The 26,400-nt window shown below is 21.5% G+C and overlaps 1 protein-coding gene across 1 annotated transcript; it reads right to left on the reverse strand.

Moving 5' to 3' along the window:
* Positions 1-1,250: 1,250 nt before the first annotated feature.
* LOC128965913 (nephrin-like) lies at positions 1,251-25,707 on the reverse strand. Its single transcript, XM_054312690.1, has 20 exons — positions 25,643-25,707; positions 25,229-25,290; positions 13,068-13,213; positions 12,518-12,542; positions 9,836-9,940; positions 9,726-9,746; positions 8,373-8,426; positions 7,993-8,190; positions 7,403-7,501; positions 7,252-7,329; positions 7,048-7,159; positions 6,798-6,979; positions 6,187-6,306; positions 5,787-5,966; positions 5,585-5,662; positions 3,883-4,428; positions 3,473-3,805; positions 3,132-3,371; positions 1,641-2,857; positions 1,251-1,551 (listed from the first exon to the last, which is right to left on the reverse strand). The coding sequence occupies exons 1-20, from the start codon at positions 25,705-25,707 to the stop codon at positions 1,318-1,320; spliced, it is 4,095 nt and encodes a 1,364-aa protein (XP_054168665.1). The 3' UTR covers positions 1,251-1,317.
* Between the last annotated feature and the right edge of the window lie 693 nt (positions 25,708-26,400).

The following is a 26,400-nucleotide window of genomic DNA, read 5'->3' on the forward strand; positions in this document are numbered from 1 at the left end:
TAAAAAGCTAATGTAAGCAAAAATCTCAGCAAATATTTTCAAATCATATGATAACATAAGTGTCTTAATATGGCATTGTATTGAATGCTAAATAAAAATATTAGATTCATTTATATTAAAATTTGTATGTTTTATACATTTTGTAATATAAACTATAATAAGTGTATAAATGGATGAATATATTTATATTTTGGTTTTTATTTATTTTTAATATTACATATTCTTTGTTTATAAATTAATAAAGTAATTCAAATAAAATATTAAACATTTATTTGACAATTTAGACAACATTTGTATGAATTTTGTTTTTAAAATAAATCAATAATAATAATAATAATAATAATGGTATTAAATGAGAAAATTTGGTGTCATTTAGCAATTGGTTTATCACTTTTGGGAGTATTTATTACAGCCATAGGAATCACATTACGATTGATAGCAAACTCTAACTCAGACTTAACCAAAAAGACACGATTAGTGTCCACTATATTAACAATTATAGGATGTGTTGTCATTATTTCAATCAATGTATGTCTTGTAGTAATGATTTGTCAGAAAAGATTCAAGAGTTGTCACAACCAAAGCAAAGATAGTAATAAAAGAGTGAAACCATTGAAACTATTGCCTACCAGTGATGACCAAATGACCGACAACTTTGACCAACAAATGTCAAGCAGTGTTGCGACGCCCAACTGGTCTTATCACTCAAGAGTTGATTTACAGACAACACATGCATTATTGAGTGATCCCAAGAGGTTAGTTAGGCCTCCCTTACAGACCAATCGTCAATATCATCTCTAAATGTCTGATATTTCATATATAAATCCAATTATTTTAATCGACATTATTATTGTTTAATATTACACATTATTATTATTATTAGAAATTTTATTATTATTATTATATGAGAATATTATATAAAGTTAATGTTTTACATTCATTTACTTTATTAATACAGTATTATGTCTATAATATTTTATTATAAATAATATATATATATATAAAAGTTATGCAAATCAGTCAATTATTTATTGAATGATTGAATTTTAAGGCACAAACAAGTTATTACATAAATCAATAACTTTAGTATTTTGATCGCTAAAATTCTCATTATTTGTATTGCAATTTATATAATAAAATAGTTTACAAAAAGTTTTTATTACAAATATATCTGTGTTAACCTAATATAAATATCACATTTAAATGTAAAATTATATATAAATTATATATACTGTATATCATACAGCCTTTACTCTATATTATAAACATATTATACAACAAAATAAACAAAATAATAATTAGTTTAAGAAATGAATGTTAAAGCATATGAATGTCATGAGTTGGTCGGGACTTAAGGTTTCCATTCTTGAGAATTGACTTCAATTTAAATGAATCAGAATTTGATTGAATTTTAATACTATTATTCTGTATATAAACTACAGAATCGTTGACTAATGTATTGCTTGTATTCATATGATTGCAATAGTTATTGAGTTGTTTTTGAGATAATGTGCTATAATTTTCATCGACTATTGTCTCCATTTCATAGCTCTTATGGAAAATAAAAATAAATTTTATTAATTTTGATAGTCATTTATGAACATAATAAACAATAATATACTAAACTCTAGTTTTCTTACTTCAATATTAGGGTTTTTGATAATATCAGGACAATCGGATGCCTCTAATGATAAGTCTTTATTTTTATGAGAGTTTTGACAATTTCTAAGCAAAACGTGAGATAATGGTTGTTGTAGTGATGATGATGAAGAAGAGTTGATATCATTAAGAAGAAGCACTTGACAGTGATCGCCATTGTCTGTACTTTCAATATATGTCAACTGTTTGTCTATCGGTATTAAAGCACTGGTCATATCAGTCATATCAGTGCTCTCGTGAGTCAAGCCCTTCATAAGAGTCGCTTCTCCATTAACGACATCTTTATATAGATTTGCATGATTTTTGTTACCAGCACTTGATGTTTGGTTATTATTATCTTTATGTCTACTTTGCACTTGTTTTTTCCATTTATAATAACACAACAGTAAACCGACATTCAATATAATTAAGATAAATCCCGCAAATAAAACAATTATTATAATAATAGAAAATGATTTTGAACTCAGATCTGACTTTTGTTTGAAATAACTATCAATGAGTGGTTCACTTGAATCAAATTCTGAACCATAAGTTGTGGCATATATTGTATTATTTGATTCATCACTGTTTCCAATGACATTGAAAGCAATGACAACAAAGTAATACTTGGAATCACTATCTAATCCCTTGATTACAATCCAATTCTTGTTCGTCTCTTTTGTCTCAAAATTAGTTGTTCCGATAGCAGAATACTTGACTCGAAACGACTGATCGATTCCGCCATCAAAAGTCGGTGTCCAACTCAAGAAAGCACTGTTATGTGTGATATTAACGAGTCTAACATCGGAGGGCGGGTCGGGTTTCCCTCGTTTTCTTAATTTAATGACTATTTGTGTCTCTCCCTTATCATTGTTTGCAATACATTCAAATGATTTATTCAGTTCACTATCAGTTAAGCTTTTTATAGTTAGAGAGCTCTGAAATAATGTGTCAGAAATTTGCTTTCTTTGTAAAGCATAGCGAAAATATTTAACATTATTATTGACTAACAATTCACTCTCAGTCGTCAATATCTCATTGTCGGCGCCCAACCATTTGAAGTGAACAGTGGGGACACCGCTTGCGGTACATACCATCCGAACACTTTCGGACGCTTCGGCGGCCACATTGACGGTCGTCATGTTTGACACTATTTCCGGTTTATTTTTTATCAGAAGCACTATTCTCTCTATTGCTTTCTCTCCAATACCATTATTAGCTGTAAAACATAACTAATATTTAAAGATATCCTTAAAAAAAAAGTTTAACTTAAAGAATATATCCTTTTAGCATAATTTAATAAAACGGATCAAAACTTTAGTTTTAAAATAAACCTTTTTAAATGCAAGCCATTAAAGAAAACAAAAATAGGTTTTAAAATATAAATTTATACAAAACATAAATGCATCTAAAAAAAGCTTTGACTTAATATTAAGTTAAATAAAACATTACAATAAGTGGTATTATATTTGAATATAAATTGTAAGACAAACCCCAGCACTCATATACTCCACTATCGGTGTCGGCGTTAACATTGGAAATGGAGAGAACAGACTTTCCTCTTTCGTTGTGAACATTAATTCTGTCATCTTTTAAGAAATTAGTATTTCCTTCTCTTTTCCATACAATCAGTTCATCACTCATTGGATTAGCCACACAAAGACAATAGAGTTGTGCAGATTCTCCGGAATCAGTTATTACAGTCTTAGAGATATCAACTATAATTGGAGCGACTTTATCAACGACAACAATACAAGACAATTATATAATATTACATATATTATAGTGAATATAAGCATAAAGTGTGCAAATATATGAATAATATAATACAAACAGAAAACATTGATTAAAATGCTGGTTTTGGTGGTTCCCTCGCTATTAGTGGCTTCACAATCATACTCTGCCGCGTCCTCTCTTAATATGTTTTTTATAGTCAAAATGGGACCATAAGATAATAATTGGTGTTGTCGTCTCTGGTGTTGCTTTTCAATAATAACAACATTACTTAATGTTGTTGTTTCCGATATATCAAACAGAGGAAGACTATCTTTGGACCAAATGTAGGAAATGAGTGATGGATTGCCTCTCGCCGTCAAATTAACAGAAATGTCGGCGCCTTCAATCACATCGTATTTTTGTAAAGGCGGTACCAAAAATTGAGGCCTAACTATATATTCAAGTTATATACCATTGATATAATTATAATCACAATTACTATTATATAATAAATGAGTTGCAACTCACATAAGACACTGAGTGTAATGTTAGTAATACTTCTTTTGCTGATAACTTGATTGACAGCTTCACATGCGATGACAGTGTTATCATCTCTTGTGGTGACGTCTAGTCTTAACTCGCTTTGTGTAGTCTTTCCACCGAATGGTACATTAGTTTCTGTTAATTTATTTTCTGTGCCATCAATTTGAAGACCATTTCGATACCAAAATAGTTGACACAATGGATTACAAGGACCGGAATCACACAATAAATTTAACACATCTCCTGATTTCACGTGTTTTGTCTTTAATTCAATGTTAACTGAATCAGTGATGTAGTGCACCGACAACTTTATTAAAGCACTTAATGGTCGACTTGTGGCCGTATTGGAAGTCTCGCATCTATAACTGGCACCGTTATCTGCTGGCTCTGCCCTAATCACGAGTTCGCTGGAAACACCACTTCCAGAGATTGAAGTCAATGCACTTATTTGTCTGTCAGAGTTGGTATCACTGTTTGCATTGATAACTTGCCAGCGAAGTGTCGGCAGAGGATTACCTCCCATCGAAACGCCTTAATTGATATCAATTAATGTTTTATATTAACCATAATAGTCTAATAATATTAATAATTAATTAAAAAAAATATGTAACAAATGCATGTTTTATGATTCAAAAATATTTCTTAATTGTAAACATTTATAATACAATTTTCTAAGGTATTAAAATAAATTATTAAAAAGTATTTAGTTATTGTTAGTTTTTCCACAATTTTCTAATTAATTTTAATATATCAAATATATAAAGCATAAATTTATAATTAATTAAGTTAAAATGAAAAAGCTATAAAGTAGATAATTTTCTCAAAAAATACATTTTTAAAATATTTATAAAATCTATTTCGTAAAATTTATTCAGTAATATCAAGCTATGATCACTTTAAAAAATAAATGTTGAATATAAATTATTTTTAAAAAATTATTAGATTTTATAATTGTTTAATTTAGATTTACTTTAATTCAGATCCAAATAACAATGCATTATATCTAAAAATACAACACCATCTTATAAAACAGTTATTTTAAAAAACCGATAGTAATATTATTATAAAAATAGTAATCCAAAAATATATTAAATATATAAAGCATATAATTTTATTTTATATAGATGTTTGAAAATACACACAAAATAAAAATATAAAATCAATGTTTCATATCTTTCTATCAAACTTAAAAATATATGGTATGTACTCTATATGTACTTCGTGTAAAACTTGAACATTAATCAAAATTTTATTTATACTTTCATATTTATCAAAATGTTATTTTTTGCTTGCTATTAATTTTTTTGTTTTACAAAATAGCTTTAATAAAATATAAAATAAATTAAATTAAAATTATTTAAATTTAAATCATATTTTTGTTACAATGTTCAATATACAGTATTATTATTAAATATTTATGTTTTTATAAAGCAATTGATTGAAAAAAAACTTTCTCAGCCAACATCTATAAATTGATGTTTATATATATTTAAACCCTAAAACATTTGATATAATTTGATGAAAATTTTTTATGAATAATTCATATTTGGTGAGAAAGCTTTTATCCGTTATAAAAAAGAGTAGATTTTAGATTAGATTTTGTCTACTTTTGACACATTTTTAAATGATAAATGCATACAAATGCAAAACGATAGACAATATATTTATAATATTTAAAGTGACTTACATTTAAATCTATAGAGTTCTCCCGATTCCAGTGCTGTTCCCTCTTTGAATCCTATAATATATGGCACACCGGGTGGGTCTATATATATATGACCATAAAATAAGTATTAATGCATTAAAATTAAAAGCAAAGTACTTATTATCATATAATTTATAATATATTTTACTAAAGTATATAATTTTATAGTAATATAAATGTTTACATAGAATATCAATATTTATTGTCTGAACAATTGTTTCTCCGATTGATTCAGAGACTGAATAACATGAGATTGTTTTGGTGTTTGGGTCGGCACTCGTCAATGTAAACGATACGTTTGATGCCGTCAACCATCCCTCCCGTGTCTCAATAAACCACATTTCTAATGGCAATACAGTGTGTCCTTAATAATAGATTAAATTATTAAAAAATTGTTTTAAGAGTTTGTTTCTATTACAATAATGTATGTTTATGTAAATTTATATTAAAATTAATATATTATATAATTAATCAAATAAACAACATTTTTTGTCAACAAATAACTTCTATATTAAATAAATTAAATATTTATTAATTAAACCATAAAATAGTCATATTTAAAAATAAATAGTCAATTGAAATACCATCAATAACCCAGGTCAGTTCAGTTTTGGGATTAGCCGGTCCAGCAATACACGTCTGAGTCAAAACGTCTCCAACTTTTCCTTGTTTTGGACCATTTATATCAACTTTGACGGCGGGAACTGTTAAACAACACATTTTATAAAAAATTACTATAATTTTATTAATTATATTTCAATTTAATCATTAAGTACTAATAGCTGAGTAATAAGTTAAATGTTTATAAAATATATATAAAATATTATACACTTTATTATGTTATAAAATATAAATCAAGTTTCAAAAGTGAACTCAATTTTACTCTTAATAGAGATATTAATCTTGTTTTTCTATTTTATAGCAAAATAAAAAAATCGGAAAATTATTCCCAAATGACTTAGAGAAACAAAACTGATAACTATTATAACAAAATTTCTAAAACCCTTGAAATATATATTTATATTCAGTAATAATTTATAATTTAATACATATATTCATTATAAAAATTTGATGTATAAATATATTTATATATTATTTAATTTTAATAGTTTTATCTTATTGTATAGAATTTTTAAAACATGATTATATATACAGTATTTAAGCAAATAATAAAATATATGAAATAAAGACTCACACAATACTTTGAGTTGAATTAAAGCAATTAAAGGCTGAGCGGTCACATCATTAGTGGCCTCACATTTATAAACAGCATTATTATCACTCGGACTGACTATAAATGTATATATATTAGTGGATTCGCGACCACCGGAACCGGAATACGTATTATCCACTTCTTCGCTGTCTTTATACCAAATTCTGGTTAAATTAATATAAAATTTACAAATTTAGTTAATAAAATATATATATTAATTAATATTTAATACAATTTTGCCAATGGATTTCCTCCACGACTAATACAGGCGAGTGTTAGTGTGTCGGTCACTCTAATGACATCTCCATCAGTGTATCCTTCAATTGATGGCAAACCGGGCGGATCTTAAATAGATTTCAAATAAGTAACGCCTGATGTGAGTCTAAATTGTGTTTAATTGATATGCGAGTCTATAGTAATAGTCTACAGTACATACAAAGCACACTTAAAGTGATGGTTGACTTTATCGGTTTTGTGAGCGCCGGGTGTTCGCCCTGACAGCTATATTGAACACCTTTTAACATAAAATATACAACAATACCAATGAAGCAGTGAATTATAAATAAAACTACAGAAACAATGCATACCATTATCGTCTAGTTTTGTATAAATATAAATAACACTTGAAGTGGACGTCAATTTACCAGATGTTCCCAAACCTTCACTTAATATAGTCGTAGAGATGTCTATTTAAATGTATTTCAAGTATGATTTCATCAATTTTACTTTCAAATCATTTTAAATTAAATATATTATTTATTTTTTAATGTAATAAATTCTTCGATATTATCATAAAATAAAAATAATCTGAATTATTACAAATATTAGCTTTAAAAATTATATTAAATAATTAAAATTAGAACATAAATCAATATTATTTACTAAATTAAACTATCAATAATTATTTTTTGTATTTAAAACATTTTAAATAAATTTTAATGACAGTTATATAATGTAGATTTGAAATTAATTTTAAAAACATTATTTATTTAAATAAGTGAACTAATAGCAAAATTTCTGTATTCAAATATATGATTTATAAAATAAATAATTGTGTTAATAAAAACTTTTTTATAGTAAATTATTTATTCAATAAAAATCATACAAATTAATAGCGTTTGGATTATCATAATTTAATGTATGAAATAATATTACGTGAATTATTCAATAGTAATACCTTTACTAAGAGGGACTCCATTACGAAACCATTTGAGAAGTGTTGGTGGCTTTGAAAGAGTGGTTGTATTACATAACAATCCGATTCTTTCGGCTTCTCGTACTTTAAGTCTATTGTTTGGTTGACTTTTGCTTTGTTTTGTTGTATTTGAGACAAACGGTCGGTTTATTGACAGCAACGAAATCTCATGGGGAGGGACTGGTAGTCATTTTATAGTGTATCAAATATATAGTGATGTGTATACCGGTATGTAAAGAAACATTGATCAAAAAGAAATAAAAGTTGAAAACAAATAATGAAAAAATTTATAAAATATATCAGTCGAGAGATATGTGAATTCCCTGAGCTCTAAATACTAGACATTTGTATGATATTCTTACCTAAAACAGTGATACGAGAGTTGGCTCGTATGGCTTTGTTGTCTTTTGTCGGACCTATATATACATTGCAACAAAATTAAAGACTTTTTCAGATTAAGCGATAAAAAGATGGATTTCATTGAAAACACCAAAAATAACTATATATTTGTGGAAATATAGTCTATATTCCCTATAGATTACATATTACAGCAAATATCAATCTCTATATAATACGTAAAATAAATCAATATATATTTTATGTGAAATATAAAATACTAAATAATAATAATAATAAACTATTTTTATTTAAAATATATACTTATTATTATATCTTTTATTTTAATTACTTTATAATTAAATTGATGATAAAGTAGAAAATATTTTAAATAAATAAAGGATTATTTTTATAATTTAAATTCACAAATTTTGCAAATTAAAAATGTAAATATTATTTTGTGAGTGAAATGTTTTTTAGAAATGTATTATTATTAAAGTGAATTTTGTAATAAAAACGCGATTACCGTTCATTACATAAAGATTACACAATGCATTACAATATTAAAAATGAATTATTTTGAAACAAACTTTCAAAAAAGTTTGTTTTTTGGAATGTATTTGTGTTTATATGTATCAATGTTTGAAATTTGGATTTCAGATTCGGTTAGAGTATCAAAAAATGACATCACATCAACAATATAGACAAAAATGATGGTCAAAATATTAAAAAAATTTAATTTTGAAATTTTGACTTTGGATTCATGGACTTTGGATAAAAATGTAGAATATGATTGTCTGTAATAGTATTTACCTATTTTTCATGAACAACATGGTCAACAAAAATAATTTTTCTAAATATGACCTAACTGATTTTTAAAATGCATATGTAGTATGTATTATGACTCAAATAAACTAATGGTTTTCAGCAATAGTATACTGTATATTGAATATAATTTGACTTCTATAGACTAAGGGTTGCCAGCAGTGAATATTTTGGTTATATTATGACTAATATTAATAATAAAATGACAAAATAATGGTTCTCAGCCTATTTAAGCCATTAAAGTTTGTTTCTGGAGATGCTTTCTAGCATTCTCAACTGGTTTATTTTATATATAATAAATATAAATTTTATTCTAATTTTATGTAAAAGTATGAAATAAATCAATTCTTTTGTTAAATTCTATTTTTATAGTTTTATTGTAACAAATACTGTAACATCAAATAATATTAATTATTTAATTATTTAATGGCGTGTATATATCCAATTGCATACCACATACAAGTTTTTTATACAATTTTAACATATAATTTTAAAATAAAATACAGTATATATTAAAAGTGTTAAATTTAAAATTATATAATCATATTGCTTACCCACTTGACACTCGATGTCACCTAAATTATATATATAACCAATATTAATGTTATTAATTTAAATGGCAAATAGGATTATAATTATAGTAATAAAAATCATATATATATACCCTCATCACTTAATAGTATATTTTGTATCTTTAGATTATAAACACCACGTTGTGTATCGACACTCATTGAATATCGGGGCCAACCAGGGATGTCAGCATCAAAACCTGATTATATGTTCATTTTATTAGTATATATATTATACACTTAATTAATAATTGATTTTTTTTACAATTATTTTTTATGTCTTCATTGGCGTATTAATATTTTGTATGTCATAATTAGGTTACGTAATATATAATCACAAGTAATGATTCATATAGTATTATGTAATTATAAATTTATATAAAATAACATCTATATTAAATTATTTATTATTTTGCAATTATATAATACATAAAACATATTTTAAAATTTAATGGGCTTTTATCATTATAATATTTTTCTATACATTTTAGATTCTGATTTTAAATTATTGATTAATATTAACCAACTTAATACAGATATATTTTTTTGGACTAATGCTGTATAAAACATCATTATTATTCATATACTAATCACTATTATGTAACTTTTGTCATAATGGGCTAAAATTTACTAATCATTTTAAAAATCTTATATTATTAATATTTTTAAATTAATTATGTTTATATCATTGTTAATTTTAATATTTTATATAATAATTTTCTTTAACAAATCAATATTATATTAAATTAAAAACAATTTTGTTCAATGGAAATTATAATGAACATAACATTTTCACAAAGTGTTAATATAGTAAATATTTATAATTTAATTATGTTTGTATAATAAATTAAAAAATGATTGTATGTTTATATATATATAATTTAATTATTATAAAAGTTTTAATAAAATTAATTTGAAATAATTTGTCAACTTTATTCAATACATTTTTATAAAAAAAAATAGTTGAATTCAATTAAATTATTTTATAAAAGCTTGAATATAATATACAAATTGAGAGTAACTTTAGTAAAATATTATGAATGCAATGAAACTGTGAATGACATGAAATATAAATTTATATCTAAAGGCAGCCAATAGTGTAGTATTGACCACAAAAACAGTGGCATTTCAATTGGATTTGTATTTCATATTAAACAAACAGTGAATGAATTGAAAATACAGAATAAGACATATTATTATAATATAAAACAATGAATTCCGTGTTTAAAGAAGTATTAGTTTGAAAGCATGTGATCTATCAGTTGTTACCAAATAAGATGTGAGTCTAAATCAGTTGGAAAGTCGTGAAAAATAGCTAATCGATAGCACAGTTATACCCTATAATATCATCCCTCTCTGTATTACTGTATAACTACTATGATATTACATGCATTCAAATGGCGTTACATTTGGACTATTAATACAAAACTGAGTATACATTGACTGTAATGATAATAATTTTGTTCACATTTCCTGTGGTTTATTTCAAATTAAATTCCGGTTTAGTTATCGACACTAACACTGAACTGAAATAAATATTATATTATTTAAAGCATTTAACAATGATTGCATGTCTACCAATAAAGTGATTGACACATTTAAATATATAATAAATATTGTTATTGTAACTATTAATATCTAATTATTGTTTAGTTCATTTACTTGAAATTATAATCAAAATTATCTAATATAATTCAATCAATATAAAAGCATATATTGTATACTGTAAATAAAATTATATGAAAACAAGAAATAATATAATAAAAATTATATTAACAAAAAGTTATTGATGTATACAGAATTATATTTATATAATGATTAAAACTAAAATATCATATTTAATAATGATTGTGACAATAATAAAAATATCACTTAACATCAAATGAAATGCTTTTATACAATAATATATATATATATAACGATGAGTTAGTCGTCTAATACTACAGTATAGTAGTGACTGAAATATAATGAATAAATACATTGAATGTGCTTTCAATGTGTTATGTGTTCAGCCATAAGGAGATGGCATTCAATTTGATTGCATTTGTATTCTCTGTTGAAAATATTCACTCAAACGAGCAAACAGTTGTCAACTTATTTATGTCAATGAACTCAGATATTGTAATATTTTTATATAAATTTTTAATATCATAAGTGTTTAGATATCTTTATATTAAATTTACTAAATATATCATGATAAATTTATAAATCATAATTTTTACACATATTTTTAAATGGATAATAATTTGTAAGAAACTATCAAATAGTAGCTATTATAAGAATAAAACAATAAGTGTTAAACATATATAATATATTATTATATTTATTATTTGTATAAACAGTAAAAATCTTTGCAATAATATATTTTTGCTGTATTTTTATCCAACAATAAGAGTACTATTAATAGTAGATGTGTTGAGTCAGTCAGCAGTAAATGAAGGGTTTTATTACAAATAAATAAAATAAAACATCTTTTTATTTCACATGTTTTCATACAATACTACCCAATGGGTACTCATTACACACAATTATACTCATATTTATTACATACTTTACTTTACTTTATGAAAAAATACTATTTATATAACTTTTCTAACGTAAGTAGTTCTCACTTAATATAATTTACAAAATAAAGAAAATATTTGTGAATTTTCTTTAAAAACATTTGTGTTAGTATTTACACCAAAATATAATAATTTTTATTTTTAAAATTTAAATTGAATTTATTAAATTATTTTAAAAACCAAATGCAATTCAATACAAATTACAATACATACCCAATAAAAATCCGTCTTTACTCCACTGTTTGTTGCAATAAATGGTTAAATATATAAATTTATGTAAATTAAGTCATATATTTTGATTTATTTATAAAGTCATTATATTCAGTAAAAATCAACTGTAAATTGAGTTTAAAGTTAAAACATATGCCAAATGACATTGTTTTGCACACACATTGTATATGAAAGATAAATGATATTATTTAATAAACCAAAGTTTAATGAAAACAATAAGTTTATCATTGACTTTATCAGTGACTATCCTATTATGAAAATTTTGATTTATTTTTGTTGCCATTAAATACAGTTATTCTATTAAAATTTAAATAAAATGTATTTAATCTTTGAATAAAAATAATATTTAAATGTTATTTTGTAATTAATAATTTTAAATTTAATGAATTAATACAACTTTTGTGTCAGTGTTTGTTATAATGCATATACTATTGGGATAAGCAATGGATTTGCTATAATTGAGTATCGATATTGTGTAATATATTGTTTAATATACTGTATATATGTGTTATATGTATTGGTGATGACCCACCTGAACAAGACCTGCCTGATTGGCGACCTGACACTGTAGAAGTACTTCTGAGTTTTCTACCACTTCTTGATGTTGAGGTCGCACTCGAAAGAATTGCTGATAAGCCGCCGACACATATGTATTAAATCGCGGAACAAATGCTGGTTCTTATGAGATATAAATTAAGAAATATGTGAAAAATTGTATACAATGTGATGATATACTTAATATATTACTGTGTGATTGTGTTGTATTGTTTCAAATAAATTATATTTAGTTTTTGTCATTTATTTTGTGATAACTAATAGCTATTGGGAACTAAATCAATGACGGAATGGCCAACTCTTAAATAAACGACTCTCTGGCTATGGGTGCTGAGGAAGGCATATAATAACGGAATCGGTTTAATCAATCAATGTTTATATCCAATGGCACTACTAATCGATCAAATGCCTGGACTTTCCGTCAAAACAATACCAAACAATCCGTTTGTTAGCAATTGATTTGTGATAATTCAGAGTTTATACTATAATATATATTATTTATTATAGCTATACATATAACAAATGATTTCACTTAAATATAAGTAATGATCAAATTTAGACCTAACAATGATTATAATATAAGTTATACAAATATATTCTATCGATAATCATTAATTTTTATTTTTACAAATATTTTTATCATAAATAAATTATACTAAATATAAATATACATTTATTAATAAGTAATTTATCAAAATTATAATCATAGTAATCGATAATCATTTAGTGTCCCTAATAAAATCACACAAATTTGTAATATATTTGCAATTTTTTTCTTTTTTACTCATAAATGTCATAAGTTTGCCCATAATTTTTATTTAATATCCTATTTATACTTTCAATTAAAATATATTTCATGCCATAATTTAACCCAAGGGGTCGGATGAGAGTTAAAGGGGTTAAATGGAGTTAACAAACTAATTGATAAAACTTAGATAGATATTGACAATATATCATATATTAAATATCATATTGTGTGTAAAATTTTAGATTTAATAAATTGATATTTTTAAATTATATTAATTTCTAGATTACTATTTTCTTAATTTTGTCGGACATTTTGTTCATCTTTTTTAAAAAAAAAACATTTGATTCCAAAGATTATTGTACTTTAATATTCAAATTTAAAGCCAAAAAAGCTATAGACTTAAGTAATTTTATGTCGGAGTTATAAACAAATTTCGATAATTTTATAATATATTATTAATTTAGTAATTTAAACAAAGATCAAAAATATTAAGATAATTATAGTCAAAATTAATTACTAAAATTGATAAACTTTAACAAAAAATCATGTGATATGAATATGAATATTTATTTGTTACATCAATACATGATATACTAAATAAATAAAGTTTATTTATTATTATAAATAGTCAATATAACTATTGTTATACTGTATATACTACAGTATATAGTGTATTATTTAGTGTGTTCTACAATATTAATGTTATTTTAGGTGTGTAGTACACACTGTGTACTGTATATTTGCTGCAATTGTATATCATTTTTACAGTTATAGTCAAAACTTAAGATGTTTGGTAGGARAGTCTGATTAATAGTAATTAACTAAATTGTACTCATAGTCTAGTCTATGGAAACATAATTTTATTTAAAAAAAACATTAATTAAATGTCACTTGTGATGGATACTAATACACTGTTTAGAATCATAAAGTAAATGATAAAAATTGTAATAAGATATCTATTAATTTTTAAAGTTTGATATTATTTGACAATAATGTACATATAGTTACTAAAGATATACAGTATTTTATAATATTAAATATAGTTTTGACCATTTCTTAATTTTTTGACCATTTAATAGAATACAATAGCTATAATTAATATTAATCTATGGTTATAAAATTTATGCAAAATTATAAAATTTGTTATTGAAAATCAAGACTAATGCTAAGTCTACTGTATTATACAGTATTTACATAATAAAATAACAATCATAATGTTTGATCAGAATTAAATAAAATAATTATAAATAACATTAACAAAATTATTTTTTAAATAATAAATATATCTGTAATGATAATTTTTTAGTAAAACATAATTACTTGATTATTAATAAATAATAATAATAATATATAAATACACTTTTATTTATAACTATAACATCAATAATAAATGATAATAATAAACATAATATATTTAATTTAATAATAAATAATTTAATTTTTGTGTCAATATAAAATTTAGTGTAACTGATATTTATTGTATTTTGTTAAAATACTGTAGTGTTTATTCATCACAGCTCACAAATTGTTTTCAAAGTCTATATTACTGTATATTGAATATTGATTTTTTCGTCATTTCATTTCATCATTTAGTTATTTCTAAAAATATATATTTATATTCAATCCTTAATATAAGTGAAACACTCAAACATTTTATGATTTATACCGGTATTTGTCGTATAAATTGCAGAGTCGACTAAATGAAAGATAAAATAAAAATAAAAGTGAAATTACTTTAATTCAAAGTCTTTTCTTTTGATAACCAATTCGTCGGGTTTTTGTTTATTTAATCGGATTATTATTCTTCTAATCTAACAATTTATATACTTTAATATATTTATGCCATTTATATTAAACTTACAAATAAATATAGAAATAACTCCTTTAAACCAAATTTATTGATTTTTTAAATAATACATATTAAAATTTAATAAAATTATATAAAAAGTTATGCAATAATACATAACTTTTTATATAATTTAAATGTACAGTTTATGATTTATATAATTATTTTTTATTAAAATTATAAACGCCAATAACTTAGCAGTTATTATAAACTTATATTAGCTAATATAAGTATTTTCATAGAATAACTAATTAAATTATTATAGATTTTATAAATTTACTAATTAAATTTAAGTAATTAATAATAAATGTTTTCAAAAATTAAATTTTTAATGTAAAAAAATTATTAGTATTATATTTACTCGAAATCTTTATTAAATAAATCAAATCTTTAAATATTAGAATTAATTGGTGCTTAATTTAAGGCTGTTAAATAAAATACAAATTTATGTTATAAATTATGACTTATAATAATAGTTGTAAATTTATATTTACAGTTTAGTTTACAGTTTTTTCTTTATATTTACACATATTTTATAATACATTTTTTAAAATGTTATTTAGTTTTAAAGATATTGTTGATTGCTTTCCATTTACAGTTATACTCCTTTAAACTAATGATATATTCTATATATTTAATATAATTTAAAATATTATTGTGAATATCATATTTAGAGATTAATTATATAAAATCTGATATTTATATTAAATTTTATATATTACAATTTTATTAAATGTTAGATATTTTTAAAAAATTTAATATTTTTTATTTGTCAAATACTAATAAATTATGGTAAATTAAAACTAAATAAGATGAAATACTAGTTGTAAATAAAATTAAATTTTAATATTTAAGTAAGAAAAAGTAAACAAAAATTAATATAAAACATGAAAAAATATTTTAATGTTTATCTATTAACTATTGTAACCAATATATTAAAAAATAAAAAACTGTTTCAATGTCAAACAATTTTTAAAATAAATTAAAAATCAGATCAAATAATTGGTTTAATTATATTAAAAAAGACATTAAATCAGAGACTTAGTTTGTCAATAACACTATTAAAGCTTTTTTAATTGAAATTAATAATATAATTGAGATAAATTACAAATTGTTAATAAATTTTTGTGTTAAAATTATTAAAAAATTGTTTAACTTGATTAGTTTTAATTAATTTTAATAAAAATTATTTTTATTAATAATTTTTAATGTAATATTGATTATTCAAATTAACTTTAACTTTAACATAACATATTAAAATTGAATTATTTAATAAAAATGAGTAAGATAGTTTAAACTACGTTAAAATTAAAATATATAATGTTATTTTAATATAATTCTGATTATTTTACAATTGTAATTATATTACAATACTATATTATTTTAAGATAATTAAAATAATGATAATTACAGCTTATTTATATAATAATGTTATTTATAAATTACTTTTATATTTTACATTTTAAGTGTAAAATTATTATTTATTTTTAAAATTTTAGTCAAAATAAAATAATTATTAACAATTTAAGAATTACCGTAGTTGAGTTTAAATATTAACCGGAAAAAATAATTAATATTGTTAATTTATCTAAATATAACATTATTTTAATAAAAATATCTAACATAAAAACTTTAAAATAATTTGTTTGTTCAAAAAAAGTAAATTACAGATAGAATATTATTTTAAGATAAATTAGACTAATAATTAATTATATTCTAAAATTTATTTTTTTTAAGTTTTGCATTTTAAAAGAAGAATTGTTTTATATTTTATAAATATAATTTAAATTATTTTTTATTAATTTAAGAAAATATTTCGAAAATTAAGGAATTTCTTGGGAATATTCCCTACTTTCCTATGAATTTTCTCCCATTTACACCATTTATATGGCAATTTTTGGGAATTTGGGACATTTTTCTGTTGACCCCATGATTTAATTTAAAATGGTTTATTGTTTTATTCAATTAATCACTTTGTTCTCGATTTTATGCGTTAATATGAAATTTATATAAATTAAATACGTAATATTAATATATATTGTAAATATAATTTAATAAAATTTTTATCTTGAAATAAATGCAATTCATAAACTATATTGAAATAATATTATATACTGTATGATAGTATAGTACAGTATAATACTGTATATTAATATACCGGTATATATATATAAATTTTATGCTTTGCATAATTGCTTTAATAAATAAAATTTTATTATTTATATATTATACAGCAATTTAGTGTTAACTAATCAAAATCAATACAATTGTTCAATGCTTTGGGCATTCCTTTTAATTAAACACAAAATTATACATTCAATAAAACTATTATATAAAACAAAATGTTTACACAATTTTTATATTTACTAGTTTTCTATTAATCAAAGTTAACATTATATACAATAATAAACAGTATTTAATTCTTAGTCAAATAATTACTGGATATTCATTCACTAAACATTGAACAGGAAATTAAAATATGCAAAATTTTTGCACACATTTTTAATTTCTATCATAAAATACATTGTTTTTGATTAAATTGAGTAATTTTAATAATAACACAAATACTTTATGTACTGTATTAATATTGCAATAATATTCATTTAAACACATATTTTAATAATAGATATATTTATTATTTATATTAATAATATTATTATTATACGATGAACTTTTTAATACAGTATATACAAACAAATATTAAAGTATAATCAGACAAAACAAAGTCTTTTTCCATAACTTTCCATTATTTAAATAAAATATTGTGCTAACAATTGTGCTAACAAATCAAATGTAATGAAATCTGTATATAAATCTATAAAAATTTAAATATTTATTACAATACATATGAATGTCACCAGCTAAATGAATAAAATTTTTAATAAATTAAAATATATATAATTATTATAAATTATAATTCATAATTGACACAATTGTTTTACTAATTTATATTATATTGATTTATAAGATACCGTAATGAATAAGAAATATTAAATATGAATTATTAATAAATTAATTTATTTGGCAAAACACAAAATGTGTTGCATATAAATAAGTAATGAAAACAAATATCATATGTTGTATTCAAATGGGAAAAAAGATTAAATAAGACTATAATAATAGAAAAGGGAATTAATAGCTCATTCAATGACTACCTCTTTCTGAGTCTCACTAATAGTGTTTGTAATTCACTGTTAAAGATGTGTTGTTAAGACATTGGAGTTAATGCTGTCTCACATTGAGGTAAACCATAACACAACTCAATTCAAACTCATTTTTACCTATTTATGCAAATTTCTACAAAAAACTACTTTTTATGTGATTATTGAATAATTTTTTGCTACTTTACGTAAACAACTCTCTTATTCAACAAATCTAATGCATAATACAAGCACTAGTAAAGACAACATTATAGTATATATGCTGTGATGGCTGTCTCATTGAAAGGCACTAATGTGTTATGTCTAGAGTGACCAACTTATTCTAATATTTAATCACACATTTTCGGTATACATAATACATAAATTTGTTTATTAATATATTTAAAATATAAATTTAAGATATTATCTGAAAATAAATTATAACTTTGATTAACACGCATTATAAAATTGTAAAAACTATTAAAATCTATTGACAGATTAAAATGTGTATACTATTGTGCAATACATATCATATTACATGTCCATAAAACTGAATAATTTTCTTATTTTTAGTCTACTTTTATTTTAATCCATTTTTGAAATCGAGATTAAGAATTAAGATAAATCTTTATTTTTGATAGTATTAAAAAATGAAGTGACATGTTATCAAATAAATTGCCAATAATTGCACTGAATTTTTATATCACATAAAATTTAAAAATTAAATCTTTTCTTAATTCTATTCTATAATATATTATTATAAAACAAAATTAATTGTAAAGTTATAAAAATGGTGAAATGGTTACACTAGTTATGGTTGAGTTGTTAATGAAAAATCTCTTAACTCATTCATCATTGTTATCATAGTTAAGATTCACATTGCCTTTCACTTCTCAACAGATTTACATCAATTCAATCGATACTCAGTTTTAAAAACTTTATTTTTGTTGTTAAGGGAAATCACATGTGAGTGCATAAGCTATATGTTTGAGGATATAATCTGATAAACAACGGAATGTACGGTACTGTCAAATAAGCTATCAATAAGTCAACGATTTGGGACATCTCTCACTCAATGATCTGTAAATTTCATTTATTGTATAATATTTGGTCAATTGAAGTAACAATTACTATCAAATTATGTTATACACTCTAAACTATAACAATTAACTCTTATCTAGAAATATACTTTAGTACTGTATTATATTATTCATACATAACAAATATCAAGAAAACAAAATTAACATTCAAATACCATAAAACAATAATTTCTTTTAAAAAGTTTATACAACTTTATTTTTTCCAACTCTACTCTATATTATTATATAAATTGTTATATCAGAAAATTTATGTAAAATTTAATCTCATTTATCTTTTATTTTAAAGTATTATCTAATCTTTAAATAAATAAATAAATTTATAATGGATACTTTAAATTATAATTAAGTGTGTTAATTTATAAGAAAAAATATTTAAAATATAAATAAAATATTATTAATTCATAATTAACTTCATTGTTATAATATAACACAATAAAATACTCATTATATCTATAATTTGTTTAAAAACAATAGAAAAATAGTATTATAAAAAAATTAACAACAAAATAGATGACTTAATTTAAGTAAATTAATTTTCAATGAAATTTATATTAAATGTTTTTATTGATAATAAAGTTGTTGTCGAGATTCACTACAATTCTTTATTAGCCTTTATTTGATTTAATTTATTACCAAATAATGAAAACGTTTTTCAGTAATATAAAAACTGGTTAAAGACTAATTATACTAATAATAAGACTAATCTAAATATAATAGTAATTTTATGAAATAAATAAAAAAAAGTGAGACAATGAAAGAGTAAATGAGTGTAGAATATATAGATAGATAAACAAATAGAGAGAAAAAATAAAGTAAAATATTGTCAATTATTGAGTTGAGTTAAAGTCACTGTTTGTGTAAATGTAATCCAAATGAATGTTATTTATCAGTGATTTATATGCACTCTTGTGGTTGTCTTTGACTGTCATTTATATGAATCACAAATGAATGAAACAAAAGATGACTCGAGAACTACATCACAGATAATTTGCTGTGTTTTAGATATTCTCTCTCTCTCTCTCTCTCTCTCTCTCTCTCTCTCTCTTTAAGTACTATATACTATCTAAATGGATGTGTCATTTCATTGACAAATATGTGATTTTACTTTGGTTTGCTTACTATATCCATATATTTATACCATAACCATATTATAGAATAATATAAATTTATTATTATATATAGCAATATTAAAATATTTATTTTTATTAAATATACTGTATTATATGATATCAAATAACTTTTAATATTTTCTTTATAATTTCAAATAACAAATTTAACAGAAAAATCAAGTATTATTTTTATATATTATGTATTATTGTAAGTATTGTATATATTATTGTACAATATATATAAATTTATATATATGGTATATATTATTTTTTAATTTTATGACCTTTAATTTACAAATAATCATTTCAAAACATCTTATTATTATGATTTATAGCAATTTATTTTTTATTATTAATAAAGATATTTTCTAATAAAAAAATAATGTCATATATATAATATATTTACTATATATACTGTATATTCTACAACAAGTAATGGTATGTAAGAGTTATTGAGAAGTAAAGTGGAAATCTATTTGTATACAACTATTGGCATCAAAAGCATTCATATAGTATTGTATAGTAATATATGATTTTATGAAAGCCATACATTCAACTGACAAGACTTTCATAAATTTTTATGTGAACTCAATATATAAGGAATATATTATTGAAAGTAAATTATTATTGATTCGCTTCAATGACTGATTCACTCAATTATTCTTTTTTTGCGTCAAAAACTATTTTACTGCAAAATCCAAATAAAATTTTATATTGAAATTAAAATAATTATAAAAACTAATTTCTGTATTAAATTGTTTATATTTAAACTATTAAATCCCATGTTAAATAATGTATATTCATATACACAAACTTTTAAATATAAGCTTAGTGTTGGCAAAAAAAAGAAATTTAAAAAATAATAGAGAAATTTCTAAAAAGTTTCTAAAAGAAATTTCTATCTATGGGATCCCYATGTTAATTTTGTTTTTCTCGATATATGTTATCATGTAACAATACATTGTATTTACAAGTAATACTTAAATATTAGTAKTTATATTTTAATTATTAATTAAAGTAAAAAATAATTAATTTAATTATCTTAAATTCTTATATATATAATAAAATGATTATTAAAATTTTACAAAACTGATTATTATTAAATAATTATAATTATTTTACATATAGGTATCCCATTTTGCATAATAGTGTTACTATTACATTATACATTATATAGTATTGAATAGTATTATATCTCATTATTAATATAGTATAACAATAAAGTTAAATTTCTATAGAAATTTATTCCTAAAAATTTTTTTAGAAACTTTCTATTTGCCCATCTCTATGTAAGCTACTGTAAAATATATTATAGTATAATTGATTTAATTAGATCATTTTTAATTATAATATTTGTTTAATTATTGTAATTATATAAATGCACTGATATTTTAAATAGTTTATAATAATTAATACTTTACTATATTACTATACTTTAATATACTATATATACCGGTAATGTATTTTATTAAATATCAAAATATATTTTAATTTTATGTATAAAAATTATCAAATAAATAAGAATAATACATAATATTTGTTAATTGTAACAATTTTGTGATATTTTATGATTCTTATAAATAATATCTTTATTTTTCATACATTATACAAATAAAATTTCAATAATACTTTGTAATTGAATTTCATTAAATATTTTATAGAATTTTGTAAACAATAGTTTAACGCTAAATGTTAATTTGTATTAATATGTAAATTACAATAATTTTTTTTGTAATAAATATTAAATTAGAAAACTATTATATAAGTAATTTTTATAATTAAAGAAAGTAACTAAAACCAGCTGAGAATGCTAGAAAGCATTTCCATACGAACTCATACTCCGAATTAAAATTTAGTATGACAAAATAAACTCAACTACTCATATGAAATATTAAATGATTCAGTATTATTTAACTTCATAAATATGATTTTTAAAAATAATTACTAATTAACTAAATTACTTTTATATTTATAATATAAATCTTAGAAAAACATTAATTACCCTATATTTAATTTTTTATATTTTTGCAGCCATTTTTTGAAAAACAATGTTGAACTATTATATCTTATTTTTGATGCTCTATACAATTCTTAACGTTAAAATTTTTACTTAAATTTTTTTTACTTTTGCCGCCATTTTCTCTATTTTCCCGAAGAGATATCAAAATTTTAATGCTGATCCCCTATACCTTATTTTTGATGCTTAATCCAAATCTGAAGTCAAAATTTAAAAATTCAATTAAAAGCGGACGGACATATAGAATTCAGATATGTACTCCTTTCAGGAGTTCGTGAATATACTAATAACGACTTAACTTTTAATTGTTGTTTACATGCGGTACAGCAGTCACTCAAATGAAATTGATTGTAGTATTTGATATACTTGTAAATATAAACTAAATGCAATTAAATACTAATAATTTATCGATTATTAATTATATAGTATATTATAAAAACAAATATATTAAAAGCAAAACAAACAAAGATTTTGTAGTAAGAAATTCCATTTATAAACTTTCTATAAAAATGTTGTCCCGAAATGAATCAAATGTTGATTATATTGATTTTTTCACATAACATAGAGAAAGGCAAAAACAATAAAATAATATAAAAATTATGTTTTTTGAATAATAGGAAAAAAGTTATTTAAGATTTTTTATTAAAATTACAATTTATTATAACTTTTTTACCCATTAATAATTTTTGATAAATTATATTTATAACTATTTCTGATAAAATTAACTAAAATATTTAGCTTAGAATGTAACAAAATTTTTGAAAATTTACTTATTAATTACTTATTATATTGTACATTTATTTTAAAGTTAAAAATTTAAATACAAATAATGTAAACTAATGCACTGTAATATTGTCAAAATTATATGAAAACATATGCCATTTTATAAAATACCTAAATGTCATAACTCTCTAATTGGGACAAATGATAATCTGAGTAATAAATTATTTCATTAATTATTATATAATAGTAGTGTATGTAATACTGTATGACAAACATTATGATTGTTACTAAAGCTTCAAACCGGTTTCGGTTTTAAATATTTAACTATAAAAATTTTATTTAAATATCTGTAATTTAATTTATTTTACTTTTATAAAAGTGATATACAATTTCAGTATAATTCACAAAAATACTTTTAGAAAGTTTTGTTTAAATCATTCATTAATTGTTTGAATAAATTACTTTTTAAACTTTTTAATTTAATTTTAAAATTAAATAAATTGTCTAAAACTATCTTAAAAACAACATCATATGAATATTGAACTATGAATTTTAGAAATTATTGTTAATGAAATTTTAAAAATAAATTATATATAAATTATATTTATGAGTTTTACATAATATTTAGCGGATAATATAAAATACTGTAAATTTAATGCATAAGATTTATTTAGTTTTAATATCTTTTTGAAATTTTTTCATAAATATAAAATTTCTTTGTATATTTGGTTTTGGTTTGAAGAGTATATAAATAAAATTTTCGTGTTTAATCTTTAATTGTTATTATATAATGCACTTCACGCATAAATGTTTTTATATTTAATTTTTTTAAAGAAGATCTAAAAATATGACATATTTTGCTTTTAATACAACTGTCTAATTAGCAAAACAAGAAGTTTACAAATCATTTGCACATAAATTGCAAAATTTATTTATGTTTTATATGCATTTTTAATAATATATATTTAAATAAAATATACAGTAAACATGTATTATATTCATTATGTAATTCATAAAATAAGATCTTATTTACAAAACTATTATTTTATTATTGAAAATTATTAGAATAGTTTAATTAAATAAATTATTTCAAATAAAATATAAATTAATATGATTTTTTATATTAATATTTATTCATAACAATTAAAAATGTAATAAATGATTTATTTGATAGATTAGTTTTTTAAATTAATTTTTTACAAGTCATATTTGTAAGTATTTATTAAAAATTAAAATATTACTAATATAGTAAATATACTATTCATAATTTATCTTATTTAATAGTAAAAATAATTATTTGACAACATTTATCTTAAAGTTATTATTGATAAATTATATTTGATTGTTTGGATTGTTTCTATATACAAATATTTTTATGTTGTCTAATTTTTACATATTTATTTTATATATCTATTTTATTTAATGTAATTTCATTATCATAAAAGATAAACTTACCATTTAATAGAATCAAAATAATTACTAAATTTACTATTTTATATAAACTATAGTTTGATTTTAACATTTTTATTACTTAAGTTTTTAAGAAATTAACATTAAATATTAGTGTTTATTTGTAACTTAAAATGAATTTATTAATGTATAAAAACATATATACATAAAAACTAAAGTAATATTAGTATTTATTAATCATAAATTAAAGATATTTATTTAAAATTGTTGCAATTTATTAGTTCACTCGATAATTAATATACTGTATATTTAATAATTATTTTTAATTATTATATTTATATTATCACTAAATAGATTAGATTACGTCAAGTGCACGGTTGGTGTTAATGTTAAAGAAAGTTTGATTTAAATTATATAAATGATATCAATTGAAAGCTTTTTTGATCGGTAATGAAAAACATGAACTCTGGAGTAAAACTACTCTCAAATACATTGCTTAAGTCAGCGATTGCTTTGCTTAACATTAACTTTATATACAGTTGGCATTTGAGTGCATAACATATTATATATACTGTATATAACATATATAACATATACAACACATACAACACATACAACACATACAACAAAGTTATTGCCAGTAAATGGATGGAGAGTTAGACCAAAGTTTGGTTGAAACACAAATAAATGACTCAAATATCTTCACTAAACTTTTGCTTCGTTTTAAATGCCAGACAACTCTGAATGTCTGTAATCGCTATACTATTATATCATATGAATACACCATTTAAAGACATGCGCCCAACAAATAGTAACCAATAATGAATTTCTCTAATATTATCAGTGTATATATATATGAGTGTATGTATGTATATACTGTATATATATATATATATACATATGTGTGTGTGTTTGTGTGTATGTACATAGAATATATGATATATATACTGTATAAACCAAGATTGGAAAAATAAAAGGTTTTGAATTTGTGTTTTGTATAATACAATGTATAACTAATATATTATTTAATAACAATAAAATTTTTAGAATAATAGAATAGAAATTGGAATTTTAGAAATTAGATTTTTATTAAATACTAAATGACCTTAACTTTTGTAAGGAAAATCGGTAATGTATTATACATTGTATTATATTGTATAATACACTTTTGGTCTGTTAACCCTCATATATACAGTATTAATATATTAAGGCTTTAG

The sequence above is a fragment of the Oppia nitens genome, unplaced genomic scaffold (genome assembly GCF_028296485.1).
Source record: "Oppia nitens isolate AA-2021 unplaced genomic scaffold, nextdenovo-longstitch-racon4-pilon3 scaffold18_pilon_pilon_pilon, whole genome shotgun sequence".
NCBI lineage: Eukaryota > Metazoa > Arthropoda > Arachnida > Sarcoptiformes > Oppiidae > Oppia > Oppia nitens.